This window comes from Dendrobates tinctorius, unplaced genomic scaffold (genome assembly GCF_039654945.1).
Source record: "Dendrobates tinctorius isolate UK_male_01 unplaced genomic scaffold, ASM3965494v1 ptg000205l, whole genome shotgun sequence".
Classification (NCBI taxonomy): domain Eukaryota; kingdom Metazoa; phylum Chordata; class Amphibia; order Anura; family Dendrobatidae; genus Dendrobates; species Dendrobates tinctorius.
This window is the reverse complement of record NW_027361872.1, coordinates 4,717,505-4,734,470: the sequence shown is the minus strand read 5'-3', so window position 1 is coordinate 4,734,470 and position 16,966 is coordinate 4,717,505. Positions and strand designations below refer to the sequence as shown.

At 42.3% G+C, this 16,966-nt stretch overlaps 1 protein-coding gene across 2 annotated transcripts in view; it reads left to right on the top strand.

Moving 5' to 3' along the window:
* Positions 1 to 16,966, top strand: part of LHCGR (luteinizing hormone/choriogonadotropin receptor) — a 257,515-nt gene that overhangs the window by 199,439 nt on the left and 41,110 nt on the right. For both annotated transcript variants that reach the window (XM_073554028.1, XM_073554029.1), the window contains 4 exons: positions 320 to 397; positions 5,933 to 6,001; positions 8,907 to 8,981; positions 10,929 to 11,114. In XM_073554028.1, the coding sequence (XP_073410129.1) occupies positions 320 to 397; positions 5,933 to 6,001; positions 8,907 to 8,981; positions 10,929 to 11,114 (408 nt within the window). The remainder of the gene's footprint in view (positions 1 to 319; positions 398 to 5,932; positions 6,002 to 8,906; positions 8,982 to 10,928; positions 11,115 to 16,966) is intronic.

Sequence of the window (16,966 nt, the reverse complement as noted above, 5' to 3'; positions counted from 1 at the left end):
ACAACAGGAAGGCAAAAGACCGGTGGAACTGTATCCCATGCTGGACCTACTCAGCCTACATGGCTAAACATACATATTTATGGGATTTGGGGCAGAAAAATTAGTTTTCCTATAAATAGTAGCGCTCTTGGGTTGTGTCTGGTCCCATTCACAACAATAGGGGATCTCATGCGATACCAAACACAGCCTTTGGATAACAATATTTTTTAAGGAAAAAAAAACTAGGATGAGTTGTATAATCCCCCTTTTTGCCACTTTCCATTATTTACTGTATTTACTGATGTCACATCATCACTTTTACATGTTTCTCTTCTCCCAGGGAAATCTATGACAATCTGCATATAACTGCGATACCAGCGAATGCTTTCCAAGAGATGAACAATGAGTCCTTGACTCTGTAAGTAACACAATTCTTTGTTTTTTATATGGTATGGACGTATTGGGGAATTGTATTAGCCTCTAAAAATACAGTCATTGGCCAAACTACAAACATGAGAGCTGTGAACAAAGATCATCCTGGGAGGGAAATTTCTATTCCCAGCTACTTTCCTGCACTCTGCTCATATATATATATATATATATATATATATACAGTGGGGAAAAAAAGTATTTAGTCAGTCAGCAATAGTGCAAGTTCCACCACTTAAAAAGATGAGAGGCGTCTGTAATTTACATCATAGGTAGACCTCAACTATGGGAGACAAACTGAGAAAAAAAAATCCAGAAAATCACATTGTCTGTTTTTTTTTCATTTTATTTGCATATTATGGTGGAAAATAAGTATTTGGTCAGAAACAAGCAATCAAGATTTCTGGCTCTCACAGACCTGTAACTTCTTCTTTAAGAGTCTCCTCTTTCCTCCACTCATTACCTGTAGTAATGGCACCTGTTTAAACTTGTAATCAGTATAAAAAGACACCTGTGCACACCCTCAAACAGTCTGACTCCAAACTCCACTATGGTGAAGACCAAAGAGCTGTCAAAGGACACCAGAAACAAAATTGTAGCCCTGCACCAGTCTGGGAAGACTGAATCTGCAATAGCCAACCAGCTTGGAGTGAAGAAATCAACTGTGGGAGCAATAATTAGAAAATGGAAGACATACAAGACCACTGATAATCTCCCTCGATCTGGTGCTCCACGCAAAATCCCACCCCGTGGGGTCAGAATGATCACAAGAACGGTGAGCAAAAATCCCAGAACCACGCGGGGGGACCTAGTGAATGAACTGCAGAGAGCTGGGACCAATGTAACAAGGCCTACCATAAGTAACACACTACGCCACCATGGACTCAGATCCTGCAGTGCCAGACGTGTCCCACTGCTTAAGCCTGTACATGTCCGGGCCCGTCTGAAGTTTGCTAGAGAGCATTTGGATGATCCAGAGGAGTTTTGGGAGAATGTCCTATGGTCTGATGAAACCAAACTGGAACTGTTTGGTAGAAACACAACTTGTCGTGTTTGGAGGAAAAAGAATACTGAGTTGCATCCATCAAACACCATACCTACTGTAAAGCATGGTGGTGGAAACATCATGCTTTGGGGCTGTTTCTCTGCAAAGGGGCCAGGACGACTGATCCGGGTACATGAAAGAATGAATGGGGCCATGTATCGTGAGATTTTGAGTGCAAACCTCCTTCCATCAGCAAGGGCATTGAAGATGAAACGTGGCTGGGTCTTTCTACATGACAATGATCCAAAGCACACCGCCAGGGCAACGAAGGAGTGGCTTCGTAAGAAGCATTTCAAGGTCCTGGAGTGGCCTAGCCAGTCTCCAGATCTCAACCCTATAGAAAACCTTTGGAGGGAGTTGAAAGTCCGTGTTGCCAAGCGAAAAGCCAAAAACATCACTGCTCTAGAGGAGATCTGCATGGAGGAATGGGCCAACATACCAACAACAGTGTGTGGCAACCTTGTGAAGACTTACAGAAAACGTTTGACCTCTGTCATTGCCAACAAAGGATATATCACAAAGTATTGAGATTAAATTTTGTTTCTGACCAAATACTTATTTTCCACCATAATATGCAAATAAAATGAAAAAAAAAACAGACAATGTGATTTTCTGGATTTTTTTTTCTCAGTTTGTCTCCCATAGTTGAGGTCTACCTATGATGTAAATTACAGACGCCTCTCATCTTTTTAAGTGGTGGAACTTGCACTATTGTTGACTGACTAAATACTTTTTTTCCCCACTGTATATATATATATATATACAAGATGAATAATGGTACATAGAAGAGTGATCCCCCACCCCAAAACTTGGGGCAACCTTGATAAACCAAAATACTAGAGATAGTCCCTAAATGCAAGCTACAGGGGTATGCTAAGTGGATGCCCCATGTACTATATGGCCAGCTGTGGCTCACCCTTGTAATTTCCGTTAGCCGGCTTCCAGTTAATACAGGGTTCTGATCAGGGAAGGGCATCATTCCACTTGCCCATTGGTGCACCTGTGACATGATTGTATGGAGATAGACAAGTGAGAAGACTCACACAGTTAATGCCTAACAGAGTGTCTGCAAGCCAACACCGAGATCTGACATCTGTTGGTTAAAGATTATAGGAAAAGGGAAAGCAGAATTGCATCGGTAGGAACTGAAAAGTAAAGTGCATGTTCTGTCGGGGAAGAGATTGGAGGAGACACCAGATCAGCTGAGGAGCAGTTAGTAATTATAAAAAGTCCAGGAGGGCAGAGAAAGGGGGAAGTTGGATCCTGAACCTGTAGTAGGACGGACGTGCCGAGCAGCGAGATTGACTTATAGTCGCCATTATGAGTGACCAGACTGGAAAGAAGAATCGATTGACCAGATCCAAGTGAATAATCAAGTAACCAGAAACGGAGACAAGAGACAAGAGATCTGAGCTGAGGAAGCAGAGCCAGAGCCGAGAGAGACAACCAAGCTGGTGTAGACATACAGTGCACAGGGGACTGGGGCTGGGCTTCATGGGATAAAGGTGGTCAGCGTCACGGGTGTACAAAGTGACTCATTGATTAGGGACTCGCAGCATACCGGCATAGCATTATAGGCCTCCGTTAGAGTCTGAATTACGACTCGTATTACTTAGAGCGTGACAGAGAGACAGGGGTAACAGGCCCGATAGTGATGGTGATGCACCTCAGGTATTAGGACCAAGATATCATTGATGACAATATTTTGTTTATTTGTAATAACAGAACAATAGTGTGGGATTAGAATTGTGTTGATATTCTGTACAGCCGAATTGTTGTACTCATTGTAAAATAACTCACAGTCCTTCCACCATTTGCTTTATTCTTTAAATTATTCTGTAGGCATCACTTATACTTGTGTTACTCAAATAAATATTTGTTGGTATAGACATGTTTAGTATCTGTGTAATCGTACCGATCTGGAGAATCATAATGCCAGCTTAGTTTTATTGTTAAGTAAACATGGTAGATTTAAAAAAAAAATGTGAAATTGCAACGCACTTGAAATATTTTTCCTACTTTGCAGTGCATTACATGATAAATTGAACGATGTCATTTAAAAGTACAGCACAACTTGTTCCGCAAAAAACGCCCGCATACGGCTATTTGTACAGAAAAAAAAGTGATGGCTCTTGAAAGAGGAGGAGAAAAAAAAACAGAAAAGCACCCAGGGGTGAAGGGGTTAACATAAGAAACTGAATTTGGTCTTTTAAATTAGTATTCTTAAAGGGATTGTCCACTACTAGGACAACGCCTTCTTAAACTAAATGTTCGACCCTGGTAAAAATAATAAAGCCTTTGTATACTGCCCCTATTGGTCAAACAATCAGTAGATTTGAGTTCCAGTATCATCTCTGTGCTGATGACACTCAATTATACACTTCTCCTGATCTCACGCCTGCCTTTTTAGAAAACATCGGTGATTGTCTTACCGCTGTCTCTAACATCATGTCCTTCCTCTATCTGAAACTGAACCTGTCAAAAACTGAACTCCTCATCTTTCCTCCCTCTACTAACCTACCTATGCCTGACATTGCCATTTCCGTGTGTGGTTCCACCATTACTCCCCAGCAACATGCCCGCTTTTTTGGGGTCATACTTGATTCCGAGCTTTCATTCACCCCTCACATCAGATCACTGGCTCACTCTTGTTATCTGCACCTCAAAAACATTTCTAGAATTCGACCCTTTCTTACTGTTTCTCTTATTCATTCTTGTCTGGACTTTTGTAATTCTCTACTAATCGGTCTCCCTCTTACCAAACTCTCCCCTCTCTAATCTGTCTTGAATGCTGCAGCCAGGATCATATTCCTCACCAATTGTTACACCGATGCCTCTAGCTTGTGCCAGTCATTACACCGGTTACCCATCCACTCCAGAATCCAGTACAAACTTATTACCCTCACCCACAAAACACTCCATGGCTCAGCACCACCCTACATCTCTCCATTCTGCTGATGACCTGAAGTTAACATCCTCAATAATCAGAACCTCCCACTCCCGTCTCCAAGACTTTTCACGTGCTGCGCCAATTCTTTGGAATGCACTACCCAGGTAAACACAATTAATCCCCCATCCCCACAGTTTTAACCGTGCCCTAAAAATGCATTTGTTCAAACTGGCCTACCACCTCAACACATTAACCTAACTATCCCTGTGCTACCCATTCAAAATCTTTTACCATAACCAGGTTCCTTGTATCATGTTCTCACATGCTTTATGCATTTAATAGCCCTTTGTGCCTGTATTGTTACATACTTAAGCTGATAACCGGTTCATGCAGCATTACATGGACACCCAATTCTTACACTATGGCTGGTCCAAACAACAAAAGCAATTGTTACCATTTACCTTCCATGTCTCGCCTTTTCCTCAGATTGTAAGCTTGCGAGCAGGGCCCTCATTCCTCTTGGTATCTGTTTTGATCTACAGTATGTGTCTATTGTTATGCTGTAAAGTCTATTGTCTGTACAAGTCCCCTCTATAGAAATAAAATTATTATTATTATTATTATTATTAAAGCCTAAACTCACCTCCTGTGTGGGCTCCATTCCAGCAGTGTCAGCACTCGCGGTCCTGGGGCAGTGGAATGACACTGGATGCCTAGCGCCCAATCACTGCTGGCATCACTGACTCCACCTTTGGGCAAACTGACCATGAAGAGGAAGTCCAGGCTGCAGCTGATCTTTGTTCCATTTGTCTGAAGGCGGAGACAGTGAGGCCAGAGCTGACTGGCGCCGGCATTATATGTCACAACACCGCATCACAGCGCGAGTATACACACCGCGGTAATGGCGCTGGCACGGAAGGTCAGTATAAGCTTTATAATTTTGTCGTATCCAAACATTTAGTTTAAGAAGGCGTTGTCCTACTAGTAGACAATCCCTTTAAATTTGGTCTCTTTAAATTTTTATCAACCGCTGATGTATAAAAACGGATTGCTCGAACCAGGAATTAATCCGCACAGCAATAAAAACGGATTGCACACGGATGAAAAATGATAAAACAAAATGTCAGAGTTTTCTGTATGGCTATTTTAACGAAAAATGTAAAATGATAACCCCAAAATAATGGTGAATTAGCTGAGGAGAGGGTTTCGCCATTTCACCTCACTTGGAATCTTTTTCCTGTTTTTCATTACCTTTATATTGCAAATGAATAGTGTCATTAAAAGTGACAATTCGTACCTTTAAAAAAAAAACAAGGCTTCATAGGGTGACGAAGATGGGAAAATAAAAAAGTTATAACTTTTGGAAGAGGGGGAAGAAAAAAATGCATTAAGGAGAAAATCACCCAGATTTGAAGGGGTTAAATAATGACACAGTTTAGGGAAAACAGCCAAAGGTATTTTTTTTTTCCCGCAAACTGAATTTCTGTATTAGAAACTGGGTAAAAAAAAGCAAAAGTGTTTACAAAGCCATTTACTGCTTAGCGAGTCCTGTCAGTGTTAATGTGACCCTTGCATTTTTCACGCTTTAGGAAACTTTTCAGAAATGGATTTGAAGAAATACAAAACTGTGCGTTCAACGGCACAAAGCTGGATCAATTGTAGGTATAATTATTCTACTCTGTAGAGACCGCGCGTGGAGGGTTAACCCTGTGTGCGCTACTCACCAAATTTACCAATGTTGTTATTTACTAGACCAAGGATATGTGCACACAGCGTCTTTTTCAGGCAGGCGATCTCGCCGAGTTCTTCGAAAGGAAGATCTTTTAGAAAACAGTGCCTTTCTTTTTCCCTGAAGCGTCTGTTTTAGGGTTGTTACCTGAACATGTTTTTGACCACTAGTGTTTTGTTTTTTTCTTTGTGTTTTTTCCAGTGTTTTCTAGATGTTTTTTTTATTTCAACAAAGAAGTAGCTGCTTGTGTTTTTTCAGTTAAAAAAGCTGGCACAATTCTTAAAAAGATGCCCAGGTATCTTTTGGGCCTTCCCATTGACTTGTATAATTAAGTATAGAGTGGCTTCAGAGCAGAAGATACCTGAAAAATGGCCCACACTCGCTTCTTTTAGCCGCTTGGCATTTTTTTGGAAATCTGAAGTGGTTAAAAGACACTCCAAGGACTGAACATATGAACTGCGATTTTACATAAAAAAGCAAATGGTTATTTTATGTACTTTCTGAGTGATACAAAAAGCGAGGTTAATGAGGAGATGGTCTGGAGTCAGACGGTCCTGATTCATGAACAGGCATACCCCTCTTGATAAATCAGGAGGATCGGACGAGTGGCATACACCTCTGTGTGTGCCTCATCACAAATCCTACTCAAGCCCTTGTTGGAGTAAAGGCCCCGTTACACATAACGATGTCCCAGCGATCCCACCAACGATCCGACATGGATGGGATCGCTGGGACATCGCTAGGCTGATCGCTGGTGAGCTGTCACATAGACAGCCCCTCCAGCGATCAGGACCAGCGAGCAAGCTGGTTTCTAATGAAAGCATCGGGTATCCAGGAACTGTCGCTTTTGGATACCCGCTGTTTACCTTGGAAACCAGCGTCCAGCGTCGCTGATCGCTGGTCTCTCGCTGCCACACGTGCTGGCCAGCGGGAGACCAGCGATCAAAAAATGGCCCAGGCCGATCGAGCATGATCAGCGATACCGGGCAGGGGGGCCTGTCACTGATCCCCGTCACACACAGCGATCTCGCTGGAGAGATCACTGATGCGTCACAAAATCAGCTATCTCGCTAGCGAGATCGCAGTGTGTGACGGGGCCTTAAGATTTGTAGATTCAAAGGATTGGCGTGCACTCGGTAGCTTTACGAGGTGCTGGTGCAACGGGATACATGATGACCCCTTAGACCGAGGCAAGGGAAATTCACGGCACACTCTTTATTTCAGTGGTGCAAAAAAAATTATTTTATTCATTCGTGGGAGCAGATAAAGACAGAATCTGGCTATGAGCTGAGCGACAAAGTTAGACGTTTCGACCCCGCCAGGGTCTTTTTCAGTCATTTTAAATTGTTGAAGCAAGAAGGGAAGAAATGTTTCTCGATAGTGGAGGACTGCACAAGGCATATGTCATTAGGTCCTGTGTTGCTATAGCTTGATTCAGTGTTCCCGCCCGGTGAAAAAGACTCTCGCGGGGTCAAAATGTCTAACTTTGTCGCTCAGCTCATAGCCATATTCTGTCTTTATCTGCTGCCACAAAAGAATAAAATATTTTTTTGCACCACTGAGATAAAGAGTTGTATTTTTCTATAGAGCGCTGATACTTGCTAAGTAGCCTTTTTATTTTTTGACCAAAGACACCCCCTTAGTGTCTCCAAGAAGCTGGCTCAGAGTCACCATATTGATCCTGAGGACAGAGAAGACCATTGATTCACATAGCACAGAATGGACCAGAACTGACAAAACCAAGTGATCCAACAGCCCAAGCCTCCCTCTTTCACTCCTCAGCGCCGGCCTCCTCTCAGTGATTGACAGGTCACTCTTTTCTGTTATCTGCTCCCTCCGCTGACATCTTTCACAGGTGCTGTCATTCCCAAGGATGGCACGATGACAATATGTTTGGTATTGCCATAGTCAAACTCATTTCTAGAATCTAGGTCATTTTTACAGAACATTGAACCCCATAAATATGATACCCACAAATCAATGGCACCAGTATAGGGGTTTTTTTCACCATTTCACCCTCTTTGAATATTTTTTGTCCTGCTTTATAGTATATTGTATAGTAAAGTGAATGGCAGGATGAAGGACCTCCAGGTGCAGAGGCACCACAACTTAATTTATTGTCCTTAAATCCTGGACCATTCAAAACTACTACTTATCCTGCAAAAAGTAAACTCTTATGCAGCAAAAAAAAAACGGGAGTTGGAATATGGGAAGAAAAAATAAAAGCACAAAAATAAAAAATGGTTATTTCGGCTACCCATTTGAGAGCGTCATGATGTAGGGTCAGATATCCTGATTCCAGTAATGTCTCACTTACAGGGTTCTTGTTGCAGTTTTGATAAAATCACAGTTTTATCTGCTGTAGATCTGAATGCTGAGCTCTGTATAACCCGCCCACATCACTGATTGGCAGCTATCTGTGTACACTGTACTTAGGCAGTAAGCGTCCAATCAGTGTGGGGGGTGTGGTTGGACTACCTAGCAGCAGGTTTGCTTACTAGTCCTCTAGTGATAATCTCTTGCTGATAAAACATGTTATTTTCTCAATACTACAGCAAGCAGCCCAGTAAGTGACATATCGCTGCAATCAGGGTCCCTGTCTCTGCATTATGATGCTCTCTACAATGGAAAAAAACTACTGAGAGATTCCCTTTAAGATAATACTGTGACACTTTTTAGCTATGTCCAGTTTCAAGAATGCCCTGTGCAGTAGATTTGGATAAATCATGTAATAACACAGGCAAAGTCACTTCACTCCAGGCACAATATTAGTATGCAGGATCTCATGACTATTAAAATTGAAATGTAGTGTAATTAATATCTGTTGCACGCAGGTTCCTTAATGACAACAAAAATCTACAACGTTTCAATAATGATGCCTTAAAGGGAGCCACTGGACCAAATCTCTTGTAAGTACAATAGTCATTTAGTTTCTTCATTTCTGACATTTATTAATAATTCTAAAAGAAATCATTTCTTCAATTAATACACTCTAAGAAAGCGAAATCAATTCAGCCGAGCACAGTACAGTTTATTAGCTTCTAGTCAGTAATTTAGTAATGTATGAGCATAATGAGCATCAATTAATAGGAGCTTTTCTATTCATTTTATACTGTAAAGGTAGCAATAACAATTGTAATCCGTAAAAGGTTATTGAAAATTATTTCATTTAAAAGGAAATTTCTGGTTATATTTTCTTAACTCATACATTTCCTTTTACACAAAACCTGTAAAAAAAAAAAAAGTATGGTCCTTTTGTGCATCATCATCATTCTGCCAGCACTATAGGTATTGGAGCTATCTTTCCCACTTTTCCATGCATAGTCTGTGCACTCTATTTTCCAATGGATCTCTCTGTAATAGCACAAATATAAAGATATGGGCTGAAAAGCCCTAGCCAGCTCACCAACCAAACAGCCGGATCACGGAACCGCATCTGGACTTCAGCGAAGCATTGATTGAAGAAAAATAAAGGGATCGTTCCAGCTACTAAAAAACTTGCTTTATTGAAGAAAATTTAAAATAACAGCATGTCGGCTTTCTCCTCTCCAAAAAGGATAGGCTGGGAGCACTAGAAAAAGATCCTTAGTGGATCGAAATGCGTAGCTGTCTCTAGTGCCCTCCAGCGTATCCTTTGCTGGAGAGGAGAAAGCCGACATGCTGTTATTTTAAATTTTCTTCAATAAAGCAAGTTTTTTAGTAGCTGGAACGATCCCTTTTTTTCATCTCTCTGCAATGTCTGTAAACAGATTAACAAATAGGAGATGAGGAGCAGAGACAAAACCTCGCCCATCCTTCCTGTAATCCGTCTTGGTGTCTCTGCTGCTAGAGATGGATTGCACTCAACAATAGGCAGAGGGTAGCATCTTAGATGAGCACATTGGATCGGATTTTCAGAGCAAATGCTAGGAGACAGATCCACCCTCACTTCCTATAGAGACAAAACCCTGCCGCTACTTCCTGTAATCCACCTCTGTCTCTCTGCTGCAAGTGACGGATTACACTTGACAGCAGGCATTGGGCAGACAGTTACACAGAAGAGAGGTACTTGGTGGCTGGGACTTTGGAGTGATTGACCTAATTTTATAGACAATCTTCCTGAAATTACATTGAGCTTTGACAAACTTGGCAGATTAAGCGCTGAACTACTGGTGATTTCAGATACCCTCTGCTCACTAGGAGGTTCTAGAGTCTTCAGTTAACAAGGTTGACCACTAGTCTCATACTAATGAGCTGGCCTATCCGTTATTCATTTATTTTACTCAATTTTATAGCTTCATTAATTCTATTGACATCACCTCCACTGTCATTACGCTCTAAACTCACGGTCAACGTGACTTTGGAGTGTGTGTAACATGGCACGGAGTGGTAGCCATAGGTGAGGTACCCATCTCTTATGCCCCGGCACGTTACATGAAGGTGGAGGTCCTGGCTGGGTGTATTAATTTGTGCTGTGAGGTGGCGCTACGCCCGTGCAGGCACCATGTAACCGATGATGCTGGTTTGCCAGGATCAGGTGTTGGATAGTTCAATGAGAAAGACCACCATTCCAAAATAAACTTTTTACTGAATGGGAACTTGGTAGGGAGAACATACAGGAGATAAGGGGATTGTCACTACACAGTCATGGATTGATCAGTGTGAGACATTGCAGAGATACTCCGCTTTAACTAAGGGAAATAGTACCATCAGCTTGTAAATGCATTTGCACATTTCCAAGAGGAATAATATAAGGGATTTTAGTGAACTTTTTTTGCAAAAATACTCATCAAACCAAATTATAAATCCTGTGCAGAAATTATGTAGAAATGGCTTATATGAAGCAAATGAGATGTAGATATGTCTTTGTTTTCTAGAAACATAACGGCTACAGCATTAGAGCATCTCCCTGTCCATGGACTGGAATACATCCAAGTTCTAGTGGCAGAAAAATCCTATTACCTGAAGAAATTACCAGCTCTGGAGAAACTCACCAAGTTGGTGAAAGCACAACTAACGTATCCCAGTCACTGCTGTGCTTTTGCTAATATGAGACAAAAAGAGTAAGTTCTACATTATGTATCCTAAAATATAATCTTTGCATGAAAGTGTTTCTTTACCATAATGCTCACCTATATAGGGCCATCATATTCAGCAGCGCTTTACAGACATCACTGTCCCCAATGGGGCTCACAATCTAAATTACCTATCAGTATGTGTTTGGAGTGTGGGAGGAAACAGCATAACCAGGAGGAAACCCACACAAACACGGGGAGAACATACAAACTCCATGCAGATGTTGTCGTTGGTGGATTTGAGCTCAGGACAAGGGATGGGTGGATCCATAGATGTTTGGGTTCCTCGGGTTTGACAGAACTTGATAAAAAAAGTTTGGTTTGCGTACCAGAAAGGTACTGCTGCAAATTACGGGTATCGTGGACCAATGCGGGTTCCAATGCTGTCATACAGAGGAGAGAGTGTGAGCCAGTGGACGTGACCAATGGTGAAAAAGTTACCGCTGGTCAGGTGTCGGCTGATGACTACTACAGATAGCAGCGAGAGCAGGTGACACTAATGAGAGTATTCACCAGCCGGCACCTGTGCATAGTAAGGAATATGTCAGTGAGATTTGTAATTACAAGGAAGACAAAGAAATTGATGACTGTCAGGTATGACCGGGACACATCTGAGATGAATGTCGACGAACTAGAAGTTGTAAAAGGCTTTAATCTAGTCAGATCAATGATCACTCAAGATGCAGCAACAAAACCGGACGTCAATAGTAGAATAGCTATAGACAAGTCAACAATGAAGTCACTGGACAAGGTCTTCATATCGCGGAGCATTTCATTGGCGACGAACAAACGACTCATGCATAGTTTGGTCTTTTCTGTGGTAACATATCGATGCGAAAACTGGATGATAAAAAAACAAGACAGAAACAGAATCAACACCGACAAAATGTGGGTCTGGAGAAGGATATTATCAATACCATGGAGGAAAAGAAGAACAAACACATCAATTTTTGAACAAATCAAGTAAGACATGTCATTCAAAGCAAGGGTCACTGGGCTACGACTTGCCTACTTTGGACATATCATAGACAGCAATCACTGGAGAAGGACATCATGTTCGGAAGAATAGAAGGAAGACGGTGAAGAGGAAGATCAGCAACCCGATGGCTTGATAAAATCAACGGTGGAGAAGACCCTGGTGGTCCCAGCTAGGCTTGCTGTTGTGAGCTCATCTGTTCATTCATCTTTTGTGTCCGAGGATCTCCCTCTTCTGGTGAAGGAAGGTAGTGAGGATGATTTGGATGAAAGAAACCAAACACCTGATCAGGTGGATCGTGACTGGGTAACGGGAACTACAGACTGGATATAAGGCAGCCGACGCCCTTCTGAGTCGCTGGTGATTTCTCTGCTGGATTCTTGGAGACCAGTCTGATTCCTGCTTCCCAAAGATAATTTTTTGCTCTGCTATTGAACTTATTAGTTTTGGTTTTATTTACCTTGTTTTTTGAGTTCAGCCATCCCCGGCCGGGGGTGTGCTGGATTCTTTTTCCTTGATCAGTGTTCTCTTTTGCTCTGCTTCCAGAATATTCTGAGTGCTGATATAGGGTCTAGTGACTTCAGGGTCCTTTTTGCTTATCAGTTGTGTTTGTAATATTTTTAGCAGGGTTTTCTCGGATTGCAGACAGCAGCTTTTCTGTCCTGCCCTTTTTAGTTAGCTTGGGCCCCATTGTTTGCTCAACCTATCTTTCTATCTGTGTTAGTGTTTTCATCTCGTTTCACCGTCATTATATGTTGGGGGCTGCCTATTGCTTTGTGGTCTGCTCTGGGGCAGTCAGTTTTTCCCTTTTCTCTCTTTAGGCTTATTTAGATCTCCGGCTGTGACGAGGTGTCTAGGATCACCAAAGGAACACTCCACGGCTACTGCTAGTTGTGTGATAGTATCAGGGGTCTGCAATCCGCTAGTTTCCAACCTCTCTGATTTTCTGGGCTGAGCTTGTGTTTTGTTTTTTTTCCTCCTCGGTGACTCAATCATAACAGCTTGCATAAAATCGGTCTTCCTACAGTGTTCATCCATCAAGTCGCCATGGCTCAAGAACTAATATTAATAAAGTAAACAAAAATCAATACTGTATATAACTAACTTGGGGTACTTAGTATTCACTGTGTTTGATTAAAAAAATGTATAAAAGCCATCCCACCAACAATAAGGTGTACCCAATCAGGAAGGTCCTACCCTCTAGTATTAAAACCTTACCATGTGTCAAAAATGACCTCGGTGTGAATAAGGGCCGAGCAGGACTGGGGCCCAACTGTGCACATCCAGCAATAGACAGCTATATAAATGTAATATAAATACTTAAATAAAGCAACAGTGCCTATAAATAAAAAAAAAAGTGTAAAAGCCATCTCACCAACAACAAGGTGTACCCCAATCGAGATGGTCCTAACCTCCAGTATTAAAACCTTACCATGTGTCAAATAAAGCTTCAATGTGAATAAGGGCTGAGCAGGACCCGTGAACAGCTGTGGATGGTGTTACTTTAGTCTCTTGCACTCCCTTTCTTTGAGCTGGACATTACATTTATATAGTGGCAGCTGCAACCGTGCCCCTGGCACTGACTGATAGCCGGCCCTACCCTAATGCTGAACCTGCTGTCAGTCAGTGCTAAGTGGTCATAGCCGCCGCTCTCTATACACAGAGCTGTGACTGAAACCATGGCAGCGCCAACCCAATGAATGAACGCAAAACGCTGCCAAGGAGAATAATGTTGCTTTCCTTGCGGCAGCAGGGTTCTAAGTGCCAGCACCAGGTAGGTTCCGAACGCTATTAACCTGCAAATTAACATCTTATTTGCAGCTTAATTTAATATTATTTTTTCAAGTAACAAGTTCCCTTTAAGGGAACACTGAAATCACACATCATATCTTGATGAGGGAAAGATTCCAGTTGAAAATAATATTTACTGATATAAATTGTGCAATTCCTTGAAAACAAAATGACAAATTAGCGGTCAATGGAGAGCAAAATCATCGAACAACTGATTTATGAATTCCAAATTATCCCAAAAGTCAAAATAAAAAATGTAACCCAGCTACTGGGTTGATGCTCTTCTACAGCCCTGTCCGATTCACCTTGTGTAACTAACGACCCATGTAGTGGTATCTGCTCCATGCTCTTGAGACAGTACCGTGACGCAGCAAACCGTCTTGTGCCATCCTGGAGGAGCTGGAAGGGAGCTATCGAGAAGGATAATTAGAGAGTAAGTGTCGGTGGTCACCACTTGCAAAACCATTCCCTATTTGTGGCTTGTTTTGTTTTTATCTCTCCAGTGCTCCTGTTGTCACTTTTATTTGCACCAAAGTCGGTGACACTGATCCACAATCACTAACGATTCCTTATTGAACGTGTTGAGGAAAGATAGAGGGTCGTGAATCCCAGGTGCCACGGCTTACAAAAGTATTTCCAAGTGGTGAGGTAAAATATTTGACAAGTTTATTTATGCAACGCTTTTCGGAGCATATTCAACTTCTTCCTCGTTCTGCTCCTTCCTTTCACAGCAGATTCTACTTGTTACCTGAGGAAGGAGTAGAATCTACTCCGAAACATGTTGCATAAATAAACTTGGAAAATATTTTACGCTCACCACCTGGAAATACTTTTGTTAGCGACCTCACCCAGGATCCACTGCACCCTATCTCAAGTCCTCCATTTCATGGTGTGAACGCAGCTGCCGGAGCTGCCACGTCTAGCATTTACACTATTCTTCCACATGGTTGTGCCGCAAACATCCCATCCTGGTGAGCAACTAACTCTCCGACTCGCTCCCACCTGCTGTCAGTGGTGTTGTCCAATCTCAGAAGACCACTCACATGACCACTTGTAGGAGATTTACATACTCAAGCATGTAAGTCACATACATGTGCCCATCCACACGAGGAATATTGAGTAACGGCAGACTTTTCTTTGGAGATTGGTCAAACCCTTCAGTTGACTTGGCAGTATCCGGTGTGCGCAAGTGTTCAATTACTGTAGTATTTTTCAGCAATGTGCGTTATGATGCCATACACTGCCAACGGCAACATCACCTCTCCTCACCTCACAACCGTATCGGTACAGAACACATTATCAAGGTACCAAACGCAATTCATCAATTTGGCAAAATTAGAAGCTCTCCATTATCAAGCATGAAAGAAAGGAGGTGTAGAAAATCTACATTAATGACTTTACTATCCACTTGGAAGGTGTCGTAAAAACCCAGCTCACACCATTAATAGGTTTCAGAGTTCGGAATTTTGTCATCTTTCCAAAGATAAAGTCGCCTGTGAGGTTGTGATAACTTTTCATGGCCCAACCTATAAAATCATCATCTTCACCGAAGCATAAACTTGTAAAGCAACAATAGTCTTCCGAGCCAAAGAGATCTCTGCTACTTAATAGCTGCGAACGTCTCAGCTTTTACTATGCACCTGACATGTCTTCATTCTGGAAACATTTGTTGAGCAGCCATAAAACCTCTTATTATTTCACATCACTTTCCAACTTCAAATAAACTTATTAATTGTCTATTAAAAAGTTGTGCAATTTTCCAGTTACGTGTCAGTTCTGCAGAAGTCTCGCTTGCTGTCGGAGAATGACGTCTTTTCCTCTTATTCCCACACAAGACAACTGCCTGTATGTGAGAAAGCTTTGATGCACTGTCACTGTGTCCATCCACTGGCCGAGGCAGATTGTTAACCTCCATTGTCTACTTCCAGATGATAACTGACTGCAAGCAGGGGTATAGCTAAAGCAGAGGTGGAAAATGTACCTGGATTCTTGAGTTACGCGAAGCTTAAAGGGGTTGTCCACTTTCAGTAAAGTAGCTCTCTAAGGCTACTTTCACACATCAGGTTTTCGGCGTCAGGCGCGATCCGGCGTCGTGCCGGAACGCCGGATCCGGCAAATGTTTAGTAAAACCGGATGTGACGGATCCGGTTTTCTGCCGGATCCGTCTTGTTCTTGACAGACAAAACCGGATCCGTCTCATCCGGTTCATCCGTTTTTCTATCCGTTTTTCGACGGATTACGCCGGATCCGGTTTTTAAAATTGACCCTTGTGGCCTTCCGAACGGGATTGGCTACTGGAAAACTATATATAGAGTGTTCCTACAGCCCTTCTTTGACAGGTTGTCGAGGAGAAAGTGCAAGTTGGAGAGAAGAGCAAGTTACTGGCGAAGATGGATGTTGTGATTGGAAATATTTTGAAGAATTTGGCGGATTTTATAGCGGAGGCGAATCGTTTGAGGGTGATTGTTCTGGAGAAGAAGAGAGCGAGACAGCAGCGCATCAGGCATCGTAGACGACGTTTGTGGATCCACCCCATCACAGCCAAGAGAATGACGCGTGGGGTCTATTCTACACTCTGCATGGACCTTCGACGAAACCCGGATACATTTTTTGGATATGTTCGGATGAAAATGGAGAATTTTGATTACTTGGTGGAGCGCATTGCACACCTCATAAGAAAAGCGGACACCTATTGCCGCTTCTCTGTTTCACCCGCAGAGCGTCTGATGGTGACTTTAAGGTAAGCCACATTTATTGGATGTGATCGCATAAGAGCACACTTTCACTGCAATCTTGTTGGTGGTAGTTTGTATCTCCAAGTGTTATAGCTGAGTTTTGGTATGTAATGCTGTGATTTTAAACTAATTGATTGTTTTTTAATTCCCCACAGATTTCTTGCAACTGGAGAATCCCTTTCGTCACTGCATTTCCAGTACAGACTCGGGATTTCCACCATATCAGGAATAGTGAAGTACACATGCCGTGCACTGTGGGACTCCTTAGCTGAAGAGTTTTTACCAGAGCCCAAAACAGAGAGGTGGATTGAAATTGCTGACAAGTTTCAACAGATATG